Genomic DNA, 20,678 nt, shown 5'->3' on the forward strand with positions numbered 1-20,678 from the left:
TGAGATTTCAAGAGGGGGGTATGTCACCAGCGTGTGACTACTATCTATCCTTTTTGTTGATTTCTTTCTTATTATCTATTTACTTTCACTTTTTGGAAACACCCCTCGGGAAATCTAACTGCCTTGCATTGCATAGCTAGTGTGGAACTGTCCAGAGGGAGTCCAGGCCTGAGGGCAAGAGAGCACTAAGGTTGGACAAAGACTATGGTTAGCCAAAGTGGGGTCATTGACTAGCCAAAGTGGAATCCTTTGCTACAGAGGCCACATTTCAGTTCTGGATGTGGTCACAGTGTACAAAGAGGGTCGGATGACCTAGAAAGATACAATGGCAGCATCTCCTAAAATTTAGGGAACTGCTATTTTGGGACCTGAAAATGTGTTTGCGTCATTACCTCCGGAATGACAAGGGGAACATTTTCTTACTCTGCCGTGAAGTCAACTGGGCAACCGGTTGGGAGATTTTTAGGCGGCAACCCCGAAACGGGAAAATGCTTATAAATGTGCCAAGTGGCACCTTCTGGTGCACTTTCCTCATGCAAGAGAAGGGGGCGCTGAATTTTAAGCTGGGAGAGGCTCATTTTCAGATTTTGTCACGGGTTAAGAGCTATAGAGTGCTTGCTTTCCCTCCTATGTACAGTGCGGTGCCAGGAGTGATGCCCTGCACGCTACACACTGCCCTCTCTCTCCTCTATGGCAGAATGTTATGCCCCTCTAGTGGGCTTTTCATTTGACCAATGTACAGTTGTGTGGGTTCATGCGCGATTGCCGAGGCAAGAGCCTCTTGCACAAGTACTAGATTAGCTAGCGGCTAATCCCCCCGCAGGTACAGGTGAATTCGGAGAGGTTTCACGCCAGAAATCTCGTCCGATTCAAAGGGCAAGTAGTCCTACAGGTGCGGGAGCTCAAGGACTTGCTAAGGATGCGACCGGCACGCGAAACGGAGCCCGAAACAGTAAATTACAGCCTGCTGTGTATTTTTGCAGGTTTAGGGTTTTGGCCCTAAACGGACCCTAATACCCCCAGGAGGTTCGGGGACGCAAGGGGACCACTGTACATGCGATCTGGCGCATTTTCGGGGCTGAAAACAGAGAATTCAGCGTGCTGCAGATTCTCGCCATGTTTTGCAAAGTGCCCGTATGCGTCGGGAAAGTCAGTCAATGCGTGGGAATACTGACTGTGAAGTGTCTTAGTACAGTTATGCTGCCGAAATCAGGCTAGAACAGTGGAAATTCATCCGAGTTTGTGCGGGACAGCTTGTAGGGAACCACAGCGTTTATTCCCTCGTTTGAACAATAAAGAAATACCGAAAGGGGCGCCTAAGTTAGGGGCCAATCTGGTGTCGATCTACTCATACAGGTGCAATCTGGCAGCCTGTATCCCTCTCCCCTTTGTTGTGTCTTGAAAGTACAGGTAAAATAGACGACTAATAATGGGTGAAAGCTAAATCAAGGTTTGAAGTAAAGTCTACCACCCTTTTTGGATTGAACAGGCAGGTTTCATCTCCTCTATCCATAAGTGTCTATGTTGATGTCAATTGAGCAAGGAATGATCCCCACTGCTTCTCCACAGTTGGCTACATCTTCTTCCTTGCAGGTATACCCATCTCCTAGCAAACAAAGCGGCAATCCTCTATTGCTTCTTCATCAATCGAAGCCGAATATGTCACTGCAATTCTCGCATCTCGGGAAGCTTTATGGCTTCTGAACTCCTCCACGAGCTTACTTTGATCCCCTATAGGCGCCCAAAAGGTGCCTACCTAGAGGGAAGTAAATCTGATGCAATCGCCCGAAGGCAAAGTACAAGGCTGCCTATAGGCATAGAACTTGTGAATAGCTCACCCTCCTGATGAGCGTAAAAGTATGTGGCAAGACCTCCCTTTCAAACAATCGGTAACAAGGGACAAGGTCGAGGAGGCCAAATCCGATAAGCACTCTGCCAGACGACTCATACTGTGGAGGGAAGAAAGCCCAGAAAGCCATGGACGACGACTCCATTTGAATAGCCTGATGGAGCTCCACCATGAGTGAGAGGCACAAGCGCACGGAGAAGCCGAGCATGCACGCACAACACACAAACACATCAAGCAAACAAACACACACCCAAATCTACACTCACACAGCATACATTCCACACACGCCTACTCCAAGACACGGACATGCAAGCAGGCAGGCATATACACAAGCCCAGGCACAAAACCCTGAACTAAAACTAAACAAAAGGAACACACACATAGATGCACGCATACAGACATCTACAAACAACACACGAGCACGCACGCACACACACGGATATAGCTGCAAAAAACACACATATGCACACACACACATCCAAAAACCCTCTCAAACACACACACGATGGCCCACTTGGATAGGCAGAGGTCCAAGCAGTCCGAAGGCGAAGGCAACAAGAACTTGAGAAGGGAGGTTGGAAACAGGTATAGCGCGGAGCAAGGCAGCGAGGGTTGCCGGCAAGGAGCTGGTGAGCCACGGGCTGAAGTCATGGATACTGGCAATGGTAAGCCACTAGCAGGGAACAGTGGTAGCAGCGGGGTTAGGCGGTACTCATGGGTAGGCAGTAGTGTCACAGCTGCCGCTTGGAGGCTATAGCACAAAACAACAACAGCGAGGCAGGCAGGTACACCAAGGAGCAAGCGCAGAGGGCACCTCGTAGACAAGCAGAACACGAGGGTAAACGCTGGCACTAGTGCTAGGGTTTTCTCTAGAAGAACTCCAAGTGCCAAGTGAGTTTATGCTTGCGGTTTCTCAAATCTATGAGAAGGTGATATGTCAATTGCGCATGGGAAGTGGAATTTCAGAAATTTTTGCAAGCACTATTGGGGTTAAACAAGGGCGTCGGTTGTTATCAACTCTCTTTGGCCTATGCAATGATCAATTCGAACAAATAATACTTTATGCATGAAGAAGGCATTGAAGAGGTCACTATTTGCAATGCAGTAATCATGCTTTTGTTGTATTTGAACGATGTAGTGCTTTCTAGCACACACTTTAAAGGATACACAAAAGCTTATGGTTGTCTTTGAGAACTTTTACTTGCATAGTAGGCTCATTGTGAATGAATTCAAAGCAAAGGTTATGCTGGTAAAATCCAACCATAAGGAGAAGCCATGCATTGTGTACAACAATGAGACACTTGAAGTTGTTGAGAGCTTTTAGGTACCTTGGCCTTGAGGTTCCGGCCAATCACAAGTGGCATGCATCGTTTGGAAGTTGGGAAGAGAGCGTACTATGCATTTGAGAAATGTGTAATGCACGGAATGGCAAATGTTGGATTCTCAAGAAGTAGCTTTTTGACACATTGGTGACACCGGTTCTTCTTTATGGAGTTGAAGTGTCTACTTGGAAAGAGTTTGAAAATGTCCAAAACGTTTTCTTACAAACTTTCTCCAAGTTTCTCCAAGTGTGTGCTCAGATGGTGTGTGTGTGTGTGTGTGTGTGTGTGTGTGTGTGTTTGCGCGCGTGAGAGAGAGAGAGAGAGAGAGAGAGAAACTAAATCCTGCCGCAACCTCCAAACGTATGCGTGTCCTTCAAGCCTGCGCGCGTCTTTTAGTCTTGCACGACAAGTCTTCTGTAGCCTCTCTGTGTCCTGCACCTGTTGTGTGACCTGCCCCTACATTTCTGAGTGCCCCTGTGACTTGCAACAGTTTGTTGTTCTACGCGCCCTCTGCACCTGTGGGCCTTTAGCGTGGCAATTTGTAGCCACTTTGGGCAGAGGGTTGCCTTATGGCGAGACATCTCTTCTCACTCATGGACTTCCAATAAATTCCTCTGTGGTGATTTTAATATTACCCCTGATATGGATGATAGTACCACAAGTAATTCACACATATTACTTGCGGAAAGGCAAGAATGGGATCATCTCTTTGCTTATGCACAAATGATTGACTTATGGCGGTATTTACATCCAAATGTCTCTGAATTTACTTTTCGGCATGTTGCTCACTCTTCTTATCGGGTCCGGTTGGATCGTCGATGATTGACTTGTGGCGGTATTTGCATCCAAATGTCTCTGAATTTACTTTTCGGCATGTTGCTCACTCTTCTTATCAAGTACAGTTGGATCGTTGGTGTTTGCTTAATTTGCAACAATATGAGGATTTCGTATGTGACATGAGCCTTGCAGTTGTCGGATCATTACCTTGTTTAATTGACTCTTAACTTTGGGCAGTCTCTTTATGATCGGCCTCTTCCTAGGAAACGTTTGTTGCATATTAACAATGCTCATCTCACTCATGCAGTTTTTCGAGACATGATTTTTTATATTATTCCCCCTCTACTTGCTCACATGCATCTTGATCTTGATGCTCCCTATATCGCTTTTTCATGAGGGTGCAAAGTGTTATTCATGACTATGGCACGCATTACATGCAGTGCGCTCGGGGGGAAGTCAAATGTTGCGAAACAGGCTTGTCAATGAAACAAGTATCGGTTGATTTGCGGCCTTTGTCTAACTCTGAGATGTCGGAGTTGTGTGAAGCTTGTGTGTGTATTCACCATAATGATAAGCGGAAAATCGCTAAATGGCAGACACATGCCCGTCAACAAGATTTTATGGACAAAGGCTGCGCTTCGAAGCAATTCTTTAAGCATTTGCATCATGCAAGGGTCACACAACCAATCAAGCGGGTTATGCTTCCCTCGGGTGTTTGGACTTCTTCGAAGCAGGAACTTGTTGATGCCATGGCTTCGCATTATCGAAAAGGTGTTTGCTGCTCCCTCTCGGGCATCTTCGGCTGCTTGCCAAGCGCATAAATTTTTGCTTTCTTACGTTCATCCGATCCTATCTCCGCAAGATGCACGATGCCTGGAGAATCCGTCACTGAGTCTGAATTGCATAGTGCGTTGCTTGCATTGGGCCGTTCGCGATCTTTCCGTTGGGATGGGCTTATTGTGGAATTTTTCCTCTCCTTTTGGGACGCTCTTGAATAGCCACTGCTTTTCATGATAAATGCAGCATGGCAAAACAAGATTTTCCACATTCTTGAAAGAAAGTTTACTTAAATTGTTGCCTAAGCAAGTGCTTTGCGAGCAATTCTCGCACTGGTGCCTATTACTTTGATGCCGGTGGTGACAAGTTATTGGCTGAGATGTTGTTGCACTGCTTTAAGGACCATCCATTTGCAGGGCTCCATCACGCTTAGTATGGTTTCATTCCACGCTGCCAGATTATGGACAATTTGGCTAATGTTATGATTGGCATGGAGTATGCTAAATACACTCAGCAAGATGTGCTGGTTATGCAAGTTGCTATCGAAAAGGCCTTTGACAATGTACAGTGGGACTTCATTGCTGCCACGATGAGGTGCCTAGGGTTTGGTGCTAAATTGGCCAATGTGGTTTTTTGTTTTGTTTGGTTTTAGGAGTTGGATTGCGCACGCCCGGCCGTTCCCCTCATACACCAAAAAAGTGCACAAGAATGATCGAGACTATGCACCCAGGCTCCTAGGGCAGACGCTTTTGTCACTAGTTTCCTCTGGACTACGTGAGGCTTTGCTTCCCCAAGAGGCCAGAATTATCCACACTCTAAGGGCAATGCCCTTGAGAGACCCATCTCGCTGACTAGTTATGGGCGTGACAGCGACCAAGTACCTCTGTTCAGAGGCCCAAGTACTGCAAGACTTGCTTCGGTCTTCCCTTCGGAGTTTCCTCCTCCAGGTAACGTATCGCTCACCACGCTAAATTGCCCTTGTAACCCGACGGTTTTCCCCTAGGAAATGCCATACCCGCTTGGAAGGGTGTCGGCTCACAAGTGGTGTCCGCTGAAGTCGGTGGTGTCTCCCTTTGCACCTCCAAACCCCTTTTGGCGAGGTTGACCCCCCCGCAGGGGCAAGGCACTTGGGTGCTCTTGTAGCTCATTTTGCTTCACTTGTATGCTTGTAGTACATCTTCAAGGATCCTAGAAGGTAAATTAATGGAATCATGGCCTCTCGGCTATTCCGTTAGGCAAGGTTGCCCCCTTAGTGCTTTGTTGTATGCTATTGCCACTCACCCCCTGTTGATGTATCTTGATCCCCTGACCTCTGCTAAGCATCTTCATGGTTTGCACTTACCCTCGGGTCATACCTTTACTGGCCAAGCCTATGCGGATGACTCGTTGTTTATGCCTCGTAATCAGCAGGCTGATGTCCAAGTGATTATAGAAGCTTTGGAATTGTTTAGCTTTGCGGCTGGTCTTAAAGTCAACTTTGTAAATTGAAGCTTCTGCCATTTTGTTCTTGCGATTGCCTAGTCTATTGTGGCCAGGTGAGATTGTTTCTAAGAATGTAATTACCACGCAATTGGGGTATCCAATTGGATGGCACATCACTCACTCTCAAAAAGTGGATTGGGTTATGCAACGTTTGAATGCCAGATTGCATTACTGGAAGTTATCCACTTGGCCATTGCATGTTCGTCTGCAAATCGTTCAGGGTATCCTAATGGCATATGTTCAGTTCTTTTTGCAACTGATGCATTGGCCTTGTCATTGTCTTGATACTATTATGTCAGCCATTTTGTCTCATTTGTGGCGGACCCATGATCACAAGGCTTGCGTTTGATGTCGATGGAGAAGCTTTGCACTCCTAAACGTCTTGGTGGTCTTAATATCTTGGACTTGCGTAGGCATGATCTTGCTAGGAAAGCTATGCTATTGCCTACACTTGCGCAACAAATTCAGCCTTGGACTCTTATGTTTGCATACCTATGTCAGCATGTTGTTACTCCCTCATTTGGCCATTGACAATCATCTATCTGGGAGGTGGTCTTTGGCAAGATGGAAGGGCACATTCCTAGATGTCCTCTTGCTTCCACGTTGGTATCTGCTTGGAAAGAGGTTACCGTTCATTAATCATGGAATGCTCGGCAGGTAGGTGATTCGCTTCGTTTGGAGAGTCTTCACTAAAGTCGGGCATTCTCTCTTACTTTGGTAGACCGCTCGCCTCACCAAGCTTACTTTCTCTCTTGTAGTGGCATTTGTGTGGTCGAGGATGTGGTCGATGGGACCGGATACACGTTTGAGTTTCCTTTCGCTGCTCGCCGTTTTGGATTGGGCATGCATTGCCGTCAATTATGGAGAGAGCTTCAGCACAAGTTGCTTGACTTTTTGCCCATTACACCTTTGTCTAATGGTGATAGCATATCTGATTGGAATCTTCGAGAAACGCCTTTTTGTGATATTTGTGTCAGTCGAGTTTATGCTCTTCTTCTACCACAACCTTGACTTGTTGATTATTGTAATGCCCTTTGGCACATGCATAAATCTTATATCTGGTCAACAAAGCTTCTCTCTGCCCTGTGGAAAAGCCACTTGCCTTTGAAGGAGCGACTGTTTCTTTGGCGTTGTTTCCTTGGAGTGCTCCCGGTCGGCACTTTTCTTAGGGCACGTCATATCCACCCTTCTTCTTGTGTCTGTTGCTCGATTGCGAAAGAGAATGTTTGCCACTTGTTGTGGGATTGCTGCACTACTAGAGATTTCCTTTGCCGTGTATCGGCCTGTATGCGGCTTCGTTTTCCAAGGGTGGTCTTCCACAAAAGGTTTTGGGCATTTGGCATCTCACTATCATGAAGCGCTCCGCGGTCTTCTCTATGTGGGTCAGATACTGCGCTTACTGGACCCTATGGAGTCAGCGTAATGCTTTTATGTTCCACCGCATTCATGCAGATCCTTTCTCGTTCTTCAAGATTTCTCTTAGGCAATCTTTACGGTTCGCCTTGGAAGTTGGTGATATCACCACAGAGATACATCAGCTTTCCTCTGAATGCTTCTAGCCATATTGTACAGCCGAACAGTTCTGTGTTCTTCCCCTTGTATATGATCCTTTCGGTGGGTTTTCCTCGCTTAGAGGTTTTCCACCAGTAAATTAATCAAACTGATTCACAAGAAATTTGTGTGTGTGTGGCAGATTTCTTTGCTTTGTTTTCTGTGTGCTCTCTAGACTAGCTTCTAGGTGGGTGGGTGTGTGAGAGTGGGGATGTGAAGTTCATCTTTGGAGTGTTTTTTCTTTCTTCTTCCAGTCTTTCTCTTCTTCTAGTTTCTTTCCAATATATTCCTGTTTTGTTTTAGGTTGTTGGGATGCTAGCTTGTTGTTCTACTCTCTCTACCAAGATTCATTTTGTAAGGTCAACACCAGAGCCTCCTACATTGTCTTCTTTTAATCCCCTTCCCAGATTTAGTTTTCTGGAGGCACCTTCAGCAAGTGGACTTGTCTCTATCTTGGCTGACAGCTCCCTATCTGCTCTAGTGCAGCGCTTTGCTTGTCATCTTGTGGCCTCCTCTTGCAGTTTTTTTGGTGATGCCAGTTGTTTCTTCTCTCGCATCTTCATCGTCAACTTCTCCCTCCCATCGGTCTCTCCATAGCCTTCACTTTCAGATGGTACCAGTTGGCAGCCATCTGCCCCAAATCGAGTCTAGAGAGCACACAGAAAGGAATAGCTGCCATTGCAGCTATTCCTTTCTCCACATCACTGCTGGTGGCTTCTGGTGGTTCAGGTTTTTGGTGCATAGTTGCGGAGTGAGCCTTTGGTGGAAGCGCCCATCTTTCAAAGGCTGCTGTCATCCTCTCTCCACTTACCTTGCCAATGCATTTTTTACTCTCTTTAGGACAGGTTTTTTGCCCTGGCTTTTCAGTTCTTACAGTTTTACCCTTGTGGCTGGTTGTACTCAGTTTTTTCAGCTTCCACTTGTCGTGTTCGGGCTCGCTTTGTAAACAGCCATGTACTTGCCCTCAGAATCAGCACCATTTGGGCATTCTGAGGGATTCTCAAGTAACAAAAAAATCAGCCTCCTTTCTTTTTTCTTTTTGTTTTTTTCCTTAAAGACAAGAAGATCATTGAACTATGAACACAAGTGTAGGAAATAGAGAAAGTGCAGTAGAAGGCTCAAGAGGGCAATGACTATTTGGGCCTTCTCGCTCAAATTAATCCCTACGCTCAGAGGACGGTGTGATTGCATCCACTGCAGCTCAAATCACGTTGTGAGGTGGCACCAGGCCGTCGTAAATTTGCAGAAGTCAAAAAGCTGTGAGAACAATGACCGCAATGTCAATTATGGGTAAACAATTAACGGACCAAATCTATCGTTTCTTCAGATATACATTTCAAAACGTAGAGTACAACAAAAGTCATGAAGCAGTACCCGGTGCTTCCCTCCAGCATGTTTGATGAGACTTGGATGGTCAAGACCAAGTCCTTAAACTTAGACGCTTGATGTTCGCCCAAATAGTTTGCCAACTTGACAATTGCATCATCAGAGAATGAATAAAGGTAAGACTTATGGCATCTTTGGGTAAAATGGTGGAATCCCTCTAATGCACTTTGTCCACTGTTCTGTCAAAGAAAATCAACCAAACAAGTTGAAAAGCCTCCCACTCTACTCAACCATGTCTCTGGTTGTATCCACAACCAGAATTCCTTTATATGCATAACCACTTTCTTTTGCTCCCCCAAAACCTGAGCTGAGTTATAACTGAAGCAGCAGGTTTCGTGAATAAAAGTAGGTTACCGATAACCTAAAAGAAATATGCCAATATGTGCAAATGTGCATGGCAATCTTATGTACTCCTATTTATGTGATATGTTTCAAAGCTTTATCCTATTGCCTTCACTTATAAAGAGCTGGCATAGACTCCATTTAAGTCTAAAAGAATCATGATGTCTGCTTTTTCGGAAAGTTGTAAATGATTGCTTCCTTCAGGGTCCAAAAGACACAAAACATTTCTTATAATCATCCAAAAAGTTCAAATTTCTTAAGTCTATGATTAGTTTTGAAAACCTTCTCCTACTCTTTTGACTTCAACCAGAGTCATGTCCTCTGCAAGAACATAAAAGCATCCAGCACGCACCAACAAGAAAAATAAGCCAAATTTAGCTGAAAGTTGGGGTCAGCAGGCTACAATGATGTCCACACTCATCACTAACTCACAAAATCCCTTTTCACCAGAATGGGACCAACAATTGTGCACACAGTAAACCAAGAATTTACACTAGTGGTTCCTCTAAGACCTAGTAAGGTGTCCAGTGGAAATCTTTTCCTGTGTTACCTCGGAAGAGTGTAAAAAGGCAACGTGTTGATCATAAAACTCATCCAAGACCTCCTGTTGATCTGACTCTGCAGCTAAGATGAGAAGTTTCAAGACATTACTCATGTACCCTCTGCTTGGAGGAAATTTCACAACCACCTGCAAAATTACCGCTCAATTAACAGATTGCCTTACATGAGATCCTTGATCAAATTTCATTTGCATTCACCTACAGAATTTTTGAGGCAAAACTCATTGAAAAAATCTTGTACCATTGTTGAAACGGAGCCATTTCCAATTTCTCTATACCAACAGAGACAAAATGTCATATACCAACAGAGACAAAATGACATGAGCTCTTCAGTTAACAAGCTCATACAAAATAACTGCCAGTCAAAACAAAGATGACATTCTGAAAAGCACAAGAAGAATGTGCGCAAAAGAAAACATAATTTCAAGCCAATTAGTACCAAGTTGAGAAAGTTCTCGATTGTAACTACTTCACAATCTTTGATGTAAAAATAAACTAAACGATGGTTAGTACTTGAAGGATCAATCAACAAAGGAGAGGAAGCCCAAAGCTTGGCAAGAGCTTTGAAATTCTCACAAGGTAGAGCCTTTGTGAAAAGATCTACAGAGGTGTCTCCCTTGGGGTTGTATTATTCCAAGGGACGATCATTGCTGCCAGATTTTACATGCTTTTTTGGGGTAAGATTAGGCTGGTTGGATTTATAGTGCCACTCAAATAGCAAAAAATCTGTAGCATAGCCTACCAATGCTTCCTCCTTGGGCTATGCATAAATTTTCTCACTTATGAAACTGCAGAGCCAGATAAATCAAGAACAAAGAAGCAATCCATTAGCCGAAGAAGCCAAAGCAAGCTAAGGTAGTTAAAGATAGTGTTGCTTCCCTCGATCAGTTACAGTTTTCTGAGAGTCGCACTCCACAGCTACCCCCTCCTCACTGTCTTGAGCTCCCAATGATGATCACACCTACTAGCTTTGCCATTCACACACAACACTTCCACCTCTTCTTCAACCGTCTCCTCATCACTCTCTCCTACTGACTTGCCTCATTCCACTCCTGCCTCCTATATCTTTACCCCAGCCACCACTTCTCATTCTGTTCTTGCACTTACCTCACCAGCCATTTCATCTCCGTCTCCAATTGTTCCCCCCACCACAATTCACACTCCTACCTCTCTCCCTCAGTTAGATCAAATTATGCTACAGGCGAAGGAGGTGATTATAGCAGTGAAGATATGGCGTGCTCTCTATTGTGGTTGCTCCTCAGTACAATGTGCAAGAAATCTCACTCCAAACAAAATAAACACTCTAGAGCAATGGAACAAAGCAAACTCAAATGATACAATAGTAGACTCCAAACCCAATGGAGCTCGACTAACTCATGGAACTAGTAGAAACTCTGGCTGGCAGCACACTCAACGCTCCAAGCCGAGGACTCCCACAGACAATGGGGTGTCGAGGCTCCAACTGTGCAGGGGGAGTGCAGATGTGCAACTGCTAGACTAAAACAAGACTCTAGACTCAATGACTCATAAGACGTCTAGGATGCATACGACTAAAACCAAGTGAGCATATATACAACAATAAAGGGCCCGCCAACAGCTAACACAAATATCTCTGACAGTCCACTTGCGCCTATCTCCGAACTGTAGTGGCAGTGAACTGGCCACGGTGTCCTCTAGACCACGACTCCCTGTGTCTGCCACATGCCACTGCCAAGTGAGAGTCCACCCAGTGTGAACCCAAGACCAACTGCAACTACCTGTCCCGTGCAACTAACATTGTAGCCTGCTACAGGTTGCCCACCACAAAACCCACTCACCGTCCCAAAGAGTGGTGGTAAAATTATCAATTAACTCTGCAACAACACTAGTGATATGTACACTAGAGAATGGTGAAGTAGCGTCGAACTCAGTGACCCAACTTATTAATAAGTGACATCTAACAATCATGTATGAAGACGTGGGAGGTCAAATCAGCCCTGCTCGACCAAACCTTCCCAGCCTATAACACCATTTCCACAAGTCAGATCAGCACCACATGGGCACACAGCACCCTAAGTACAACGCCAGGTCCTAGCATTTCCATGTCCCTCTGCACCCCTGGCGTTTCCACCTGCCCACAGCACTTGCCGAGATTTCAGCCATGTTCTCACACAACTGAGCGTTAGCAGAATTCAGCCAAGAATAGCAGATCAGCCAGCGACAACAGATTTCAGCCCTGGCCAGTCATCAATACCAGCAGATCCAGGTCAGTACCCAGCGTTTTGCATTTTGAGCCGTTAACCTCGCAGATCCAAGCATCAGTAGCACGCCTAAGATGACTCTACTGAAGAGGGCAAGTCCCCATTTGTAAGGATGTTGCCCTCGTCGTCAGATTTCTGCTCTACCATCACCGGCACTTGTTCTAGACATAGTTTTTTCATACGTCAACCATGCGTCTCACTCGGGCGGGTATGGAAGCCCGATCAAACCCCCCGAAGATTCCATACGTGGAATACCATACGGCACTAAAAAATTAGTATATATATATATATATATATATTATGTATGTATGTATGTATGTATGTATGTATGTATACATACATACATACATACATACATACATACATACATATATATATATACACACACATATATACTAATGCATTAAAACATCATTAAAAATGTAGAATCTAGCTAAATCAAGGAGTCGGGAGTCGAGAAACAGATGAAGATCTCTGATCAATAGATACATCAATGATCATACTAGAGGCTAGAGCAAAGCAGAAGATGGCAAAATATGGAGCCTCCAAAACCAACAAGACTATATACTGAGTATTCCAAATGACAAAACATAAATAGAGCCTAGAGGGTGGAGTCCAACCGCTCGATGCTAAATAGTGAATCCAAAACATAAGTAGAGCTAAGAGGAGTCTAGACCGAGGCTAGAGCAAAATGCAATGAGCTCTAACTCTCATCGCACGCCACCTCCTCATCATCACCCTCATCATCCTCATCCTCATCCTCATCCCAAGCCTCATCCTCAGCAACGGAGCATAAAGTCCCAATATCACTGGGCATGCTAATCAGAAGAGACTCCATAACATCATCAGTGCTCTGTGGAATAGCCTCCTGAATCTCCTGCAACTCAAGCAAGCGCTCCTCATCCTTCTCTTTGTTAAGCATCTCCAATGTCACCTCGATTCTCTCATAGCCGCGCTCTTTGATCTTGCATAAGAGCCTCAAGTTGGTGTGTATGTAGACAAGCTTCTCGGTATGAGCAGGAAGTAGCCTATTTCTTCTCTTGGTGTGAATGAGAGAGAAGGTGCTCCAATTTCTCTCACATGGAGAAGCACATGTCCCTTGAGAAAGCACCTTAAGTGCAAGAGTCTGCAATGTGGGCGTGCAAGCCCCAAAAGTCTCCCACCATTTTACACCTCTTGCATTCTCTTTGGATCCTTTGCAATAGGATGAGCAAATGACTTTCTTTCAGTGAGGAAAGTGTCCAATTCATCAATAAGGGTAGCCTGCATGGTCAAATCACCCTTGGTATACTTGTCCAAAAATGTCATCCACCCGTCATGAACCTCACTATCATTGAATTGCCCTCTTCCTCGCCATACAGGATGCAACAAGTCTCCCACAACATGCAATGGTGTGTGCATCATATTCCATCTATCAACGCATAGGTCCTTGATCTCTTGCATCCTTGCCGCATTAATACCTTGCATGTTTTGAATTTGCTCAACCATGCGATCCGTAAGCTCATACACAAGCCCCACGGTGGCTCCTTCCATATCAGCCAAACGAAGTATCTTCAAGATGGGAGCACAAATCTTCAAAATCAACTTGGCCTCTTGCCAAAAGGATGCATTAAACACAATGTATGAGACCATTATGGCCTTTGCAGTCCTGGATGCCTTCATTTTCACAAATTTTGCATCAATCATAAGCCTACGCACACCTTGCATACATCTCTCATCCACAAGACTATCCAACATGATGAAGTAGTAGGCAAATTGAGTGGTGGATGGCTGCAACAATTCCTTCTTGCTAAGCATTCGAAACAATGCCAAGACAGTGGACTTCCTTGTGACAAATGTGACAACCTTTGTTGCATCTTCAAGAATTTTTGCAATCCAAGGGAGCTTCCCAATATCCTCAAACAAGAGGTCCAAGCAATGGCATGCATATCTAGTGAAAAAAATGTGTTTCCATTTCTCTTCCACCATTTGTAAGGCCTCACGGTCTCAAGCCCAGAATGGCCTCAATCGGGTCACGGCTGTGCAGAAAGTGCAGCGCTGCAGACTCCAGAAGACTCACGCAGAGGCGTTTACGAGCAAATGTGATATTTGGGAGGGAAAAAATGCCACATCATCAAATCGGCCCTGCTCACATCCGAAATCCCCAATCAGACGCTAACCTCACACGGACGCGCCCGGAAGTATGGTTGCCCAATCAGACGCGTCTGGAAAAAACTATGGTTCTAGATCGTCCTCCTCTGGAGCAAGGTGGCTCAGAACGTACTGTATGTGGCACGTATTGCAATTATGTGGTACGTATTGCAATTATGTCCGGCCCGTGTGAGCATGGCCCTTTGGTTATGAAGTCCTATAAATAGTACTTGAGTCTCATTTGTGAGACATCTTGTGTGATCACCACACTTGGACTCTTGGCCCTTGGAAGCTCTACCCGCACACCCGTACGGGTGTGGGTTCGGTGGTATGGGACCCCGGCTCTTGTGGCAGAGGCTAGCCCACTTGGCCCCACTAAGCCGCCCTACTCCTCTTCTAAGGTTCTTCGGCCCTATCTTCGCTTGCTTCACCTGAATCCTCTATGTCACCGCGCGGACAAGCAAAGACGTGACATTCTCTCGTCCCTGTGTGTCATCTCTCGTTGCTATAGGGCAACAGTAGATAGCAAAGATGCAGAGGTAACTTGGGGAGTTACGCGCCACGCAGGTCCCGTTTTCGCCTCGCGGCCATGAGCACTTTGTCTCTTCATCAGTTCCATCCCGATACCTTCAAAGGGGAAAAGAAGGAATGTGAGGAGACCGCCATCGACTCATGGCTGGCGAAATGGACAGCCTACTTTGATTTGTATCATTTTACTGATGCCCAACACATTAGTCAGATACAAGTCGTGCTCCAAGGCAAGGCGTATGCATGGGGGTTAAGACCTAAGCCAACGACTTGGCCAGACTTCCCGCCGGGTCTTTCGCGCTCGCTTTGTGCAAGTCGATAAGATCGAGTGCTTCAAGAAGCTGTTCAAGTTGAAGATGGGTAAGAAAACCCTAGACGCTTATTCACAGGAATTCAAGGACTTCGTCCACAAGACGAAAGCCTTGGAGAATCCGCCGGTTCTATTGCAAATGCTCCATCCATTTGGATTACCGCCAGCTTACCAGAATGAGGTATGGCGGAATCCCGTCACTTCGCTAGAGGACATCTACAAGTTTGCCACGAACTATGATAATACCTTGGCGGCTTCTGGAGGTGGCCCGACGGATGGGGAGACTCCTCGCCGTGGTCCCTCCACGTCAAACGCTTTGGAAGCCACAAGTCAGTCAATGAACATTCCGCAGAAGAAACCGCAGCATGACAGCAAATCAAAGGCAACTCGCATGGAGGATCAAAAGAAGAATCACTATTTCGATTGCTACCAGACCGACCACTTTTGCAGCGACAAGGCGTGTCCAAAGCAAAAGAGGGCCGTCTACCTCCGCTCCGACGACTAATTCAATAAACATCGTCAACAATCTAGGTACTTTGTCTTTTTATGATTCAGAGGTTTTTCGAGTTAATGCACGTAGCTGTCTGCGTTGTCGCGTTAATAAGGTTGTATTTGGCCCGCATGATTTTCTTCGTATTAAAGGAGAGATCAATGGCCACGTTGTGACGGTCTTATTTGACAACGGCTCTACTCATAACTATATTTCTTCTCGTGTGGTACAGGCACTTAAGCTCAAAACCACCCGCAGACCATCCATATGTGGTCTGTTATGCGGAACGTCGGAGCGATCAATGGATTGAGGTTGTGCCACGACTCAACCTCCGAATCCAACGTTACCACGCAGTCTTGGACTTCCGTATCATGCGCCTTGAGCATATAGATCTAATTTTAGGCATGCCATGGTTTTACAATAAGACAGCTTCTCTATCTATTGATTATGCATCGCATACAGTTTTCTTTGAGCTTGATGATGTGTACAATCTCCATGGGGCGCTCCAATTCTTCTCGCTAAAAAGGACGTAGGAATGCGCTTTTGCGTGGATTGCAAAGGTCTCGATAAGGTCACCATCAAGAATAAGTATCCACCACCTCGCATGGATGACCTAATGGATCGACTCTCGGATGCTTGTTATTTCACCAAGATCCATCTACGTTCCGCGTACCATCAGATACGGATACACCCACGTGATGTCCCGAAAACCGCGTTTCATACACGGTATGGACATTACCAGTTTTTGGTTCTACCCTTTGGGTTGACCAACGCTCCTACCACTTTCCAACAAATGATGAATGATCTCTTTCGTCCATATTTGGGAAAGTGGGTTGTTGTGTTCCTCGACGATATCTTGATTTACAGCAAAACATTTGAGGAGCATCTACAACACCTTCGTCTCGTTTTGCGTGTTTTGAGGGAAGAAAAGTTGTATGCGAAGCAACACAAGTGCGAATTTTTCCGCACCGAATTGTTGTATTTGGGTCATGTCATCTCGATTCTCGGTTGATGGCTATCACATTGACCCCATTGAGATACGCTACCGTAACGATACTACCAATATGGTAGTTGACACCCTCAGTAGAATTCTGGAGGTCAATACTCTTTCTTTTACTGAAGTTTTGATTGACTTCTATCTTTCTTTCAAAGGGCGTTGCCAAAACGATCGTCACTTTGGTGCAATTTGGCAACGAGTACAAGAGGGAATACGTAGGCCGGAAAGCTCTAGTGATCCGGACGCCTCCGAGCTGGCTATAGAGAGAAAGGTAGCGGAGAAGTATTCCATTTGTAATAGATTACTTTTCCAAGCAAGAAAAGTGTGTTTGCCTGTTGATGAGGATATCCGCAAGCAAATTTTTTTTGAGTGTCATGATGCACCTAGTGCATTAACCCTGGCATACACTGTACTTTGGCCTTGGTTGGCTGGTATTTTCATTGGCCACACATGAAAGCTTTTGTCTAAAAATATGTGCAGGAATGCGCGCAATGTCAACTCAACAAAGTTGAACGTCGAAAACGCGCTGGGTTATTACGTCCTTTGCAAATTCCCAATAGTAAATGGTCCAACATTTCTATGGATTTTGTAGTTGAATTACCCCGAACAAATCGTGGACACGATGCCATTTGGGTCATCGTCGATCGACTCACGAAAATGGTGTGATTTATCTCCACACGTTCCACCGTAAAGAGCCACGAGTTAGCTCAGTGTTTTGTGGAACATCTATATAAATTATATGGTTTGCACGACAAAATTGTCAGTGATCATGATCCAAAATTCACAGGCAATTTTTGGCAAACGGTCTTCCAGAAATTGGAGACCCGTCCGTGCATGTCGGTCCTTGGAATATCTTGAAACTTATGGAAAGACCGAAAGCAAGAATCAAACTATGGAGGACATGCTACGAACATATGTCTCTCGACGTCAATCTGATTGAGAACCCTATCTCCCACAATTGAGTTTGCTTCTAACAGTACAAAGCACTCGGCTACTAGTTATGCACTCCAAAAACGCTAGGGCTGATTCTGATCAGCTGTAAAAACGATATGGGATTTGCTGGGTCCCGCTATCGCCAAGCTGATCTGCAAAGGCAAAACGTTGGGGCTGATCTGCAATGCTGAAAAACGCTGGTCCTTGTTGGCTGAAAACGCTAGGTTGCCTGCCGGGGAGTCTTGTTGAGGAGGTGCATCGAACACTTGGTCCCTGCTGCCTCTTCTGCCAGATAATGCTAGCACTAGGTTTTCTTATTTACTTACTTGGTCAAATTGCCCTACCCAGTTTCCCAACAAAGTCACTTATTAATAATAAGTGAAAAATGACTAAAATAAGGAAAATAGGTCTTGTGCACTGTAAAATGCTCTTGATGGGTTCTGACTGTAATCTGATGATCATGTTGTGTGCAACCAGAGGATATGCATCTACTCTAAGTGCCTGGACATGCACGGTCTGCAAACAGACTCACAAAAGTGCCAGAACACTGCCTAAGCTAGGCTAACTGAACTGAACCCTAGTCATGAAGTAGCTTGTCCACGTACACATAGGGTCAGATGTGCACATGGCATCCCCTCCTTTTTAAAGTGAGGTACTTGTACCGAATTGTATGGCATCGAGGGAGATCGCCAACAGCGTCTGAATCCTGGGAAGGACTCTTCGCCGACCCACTCTGATGCGTGGATCATGCGATACTTGAACTTCATAAAGGTCTGCAACGCTTGCTTCTTTGGGCCGCGCCAAAAGCAGCACAAAGTCATCTGTGGCTCCTTCAATGCTTTAACTTCGTCTATAGTCATGTGTCGACCTTCCGAGAATGAAAATTCCTGAAACCACTTCCAACACAAAAACATGAACATACCCATTCCATGTAAAGTGACTGGAAAAATTCTAGTCTTCTTTAAAGACTATGCAGGCAATGTAGATGAACAAAGAGACGGAGTGCCAAACCGTTCATCAAACACAAGCAAAAATTGGAAATGAAACTTGTCTTTCTGATCTAAATCTATCAACTGTGGCAAATCACAATGGAAATGCCGATGCTTGATGCTCAATCCTTCTTGTGCTCTTTCGGATATTGTGTCATGCCAAGGAAGAGACATTGAATGTGGATTCCTTGAATGCAAACATTTCGTGAGTAATCTGCATACATCCGTGCTCATTCATGAGTGAATCGTGTTCATCGTACAATATGGCATGCCTATGAAAACCGATCACATAAGTACGGTGACTAAAATACAGGAAACCATCAGAAAAAACACTCGAACAATGCGTGCTGACTAATCATGCGCACACATAATACTTCCTGTGGGGGTTCTTTGGACCTTGACTCGAGAGCCAAGATCGGTTCTTCCTGATTGATCAAATCTGCAATGAGGTTAGCTTCACTAGACAAAGTATTAACTAAACCATCATCCTTGTGAACAATTGCATCTTTATCTTGCAAATCATCATGCTTGTAAATAATCACATCATTATCATGCAAATCATCATGCTCCTGAATAATCACATCTTGATCATGCAAATCATGTGTGTCGTGCTTTGGAGAAGACAAGACTGAGAGAGTCTCCTTCCAATTCTTTTCAATCTGCGCCTGCACATTACAAAATAGTAGGACCAACTGTTGCATGCATTAGTCTCTCTGCGCTTCACGCTCTTCACGCTTGCGATCCAATTCGGATTTTAGTTCTTTGGCTGCCAAGCATGCTTGCTTACGCTCACGCTCTATGGCTGCTATTTTTTCTTTGTGATCACGATCAAATTCTACCTTTCTTTCTGCTTTTCTTTCGTCGTTTTCACGATCAAATTCTGCCTTTCTTTCTTCGCGCTCGCGCTCCAAGGCAGCGTGTTGTGCTTCTTGTCGTAACTTCATATCCATCATCGTATTGACCAAAGCCTCCATAGGATTTGGTGCAATCCTTGGCGTAGATGGGGAGGGGCGAGGGTCGGAAAAACCTCCTGGTGGGAAAATTCTTCTTCGCCACTTCCATGCTCATCACCTCCATGCGAAGTATCCATTCCGCTTCGGATGATGACCATACACTGAAGTCTTGGGTTCTTAAGTTCACGAGGAACTTGGGTTCTTGTGGTTCTTAGTTCTTGAGGTTCTTCTTTCGCTTGCAATCTGTGTTAGAGAAAGATCTTCTCTTACCCGAGCTCTTCTCTTTCCCGCGTGCACACCCCTTTGCGGCCTCGTGCTCACACCAAGTTTGCTTTTTCCCACCTCACGTCAATTGGCCGGCCGCTAAGTGCATTGTCTACTCTCAATGAGTGAAAAGAGAAACAAGGGAAGGCTGGACAAGCCCTTCTTCCTTGGATTTCCTGTCACTTTTCAAAAACACGATTAGGAATCCACACGCCCAAGTGGACTTGGGTTACGTGCGACCACAACAAGCAAAAAAATTTCTTGTGGTTCTTTCCTTGAGTGATACAGAACACTGCCAAAGCTCTGGTACCAACGTAAGGTGCAACGGAAGTGAATGTTGAACTTTGCTCAAGATGATTGCTCCGAACTGCGCTCAAGGGTTCCTTTTACTTACGGAAGGGAGAGCCTTCCGTGCCTTTAGTGAGAGAGTGCAAATGATCACAAACAAAGTGGTAAACACTATGAATGAAGGTGCTGAGACTGAGAGATAGAGAGAGAAGAATACGACACACCAGAATGTTGTCAAACCCTCCTTCGAAGGCCCCACTCTCTATGGCGAGAGCAATCTACTATTGATTGTACAAATCTCTACAATGCTATGGACTTGCCAACGATGTCGACGACGATGAGGACGATGACAATACGGCTGAAAACTGAAAACGCTAAGGGTGAAATCTGCATATCTTGTATCTGCTGAATTCTGACTCTATGTCGGTGACGACGACGCGACGATGATGCGCTGAAAACGCAGATGCTGAAATCTGCGAATAGCGGGCTGAATCTGCAAACGCTGGCTGA

The 20,678-nt window shown here is 45.3% G+C and overlaps 1 protein-coding gene across 9 annotated transcripts in view; it reads right to left on the reverse strand.

The window, feature by feature from the left end:
- Positions 1-20,678, reverse strand: part of LOC147425610 (uncharacterized) — a 170,145-nt gene that overhangs the window by 131,306 nt on the left and 18,161 nt on the right. For 4 of the 9 annotated variants that reach the window (XM_086499867.1, XM_086499860.1, XM_086499861.1 and 1 more), the window contains exons 2-4: positions 10,249-10,318; positions 10,037-10,174; positions 9,133-9,323 (exon numbers count right to left, since the gene is read on the reverse strand). In XM_086499867.1, coding sequence (XP_086355993.1) covers positions 9,133-9,323; positions 10,037-10,174; positions 10,249-10,318 — 399 coding nt within the window. Of the gene's footprint in view, positions 1-9,132; positions 9,324-10,036; positions 10,175-10,248; positions 10,319-20,678 lie in introns of those variants that run through there. The other 5 variants (XM_086499868.1, XM_086499863.1, XM_086499865.1 and 2 more) reach the window with 4 other exon arrangements.

This window comes from Adiantum capillus-veneris, chromosome 25 (assembly GCF_014529385.1).
Source record: "Adiantum capillus-veneris isolate H3 chromosome 25, ASM1452938v2, whole genome shotgun sequence".
Classification (NCBI taxonomy): domain Eukaryota; kingdom Viridiplantae; phylum Streptophyta; class Polypodiopsida; order Polypodiales; family Pteridaceae; genus Adiantum; species Adiantum capillus-veneris.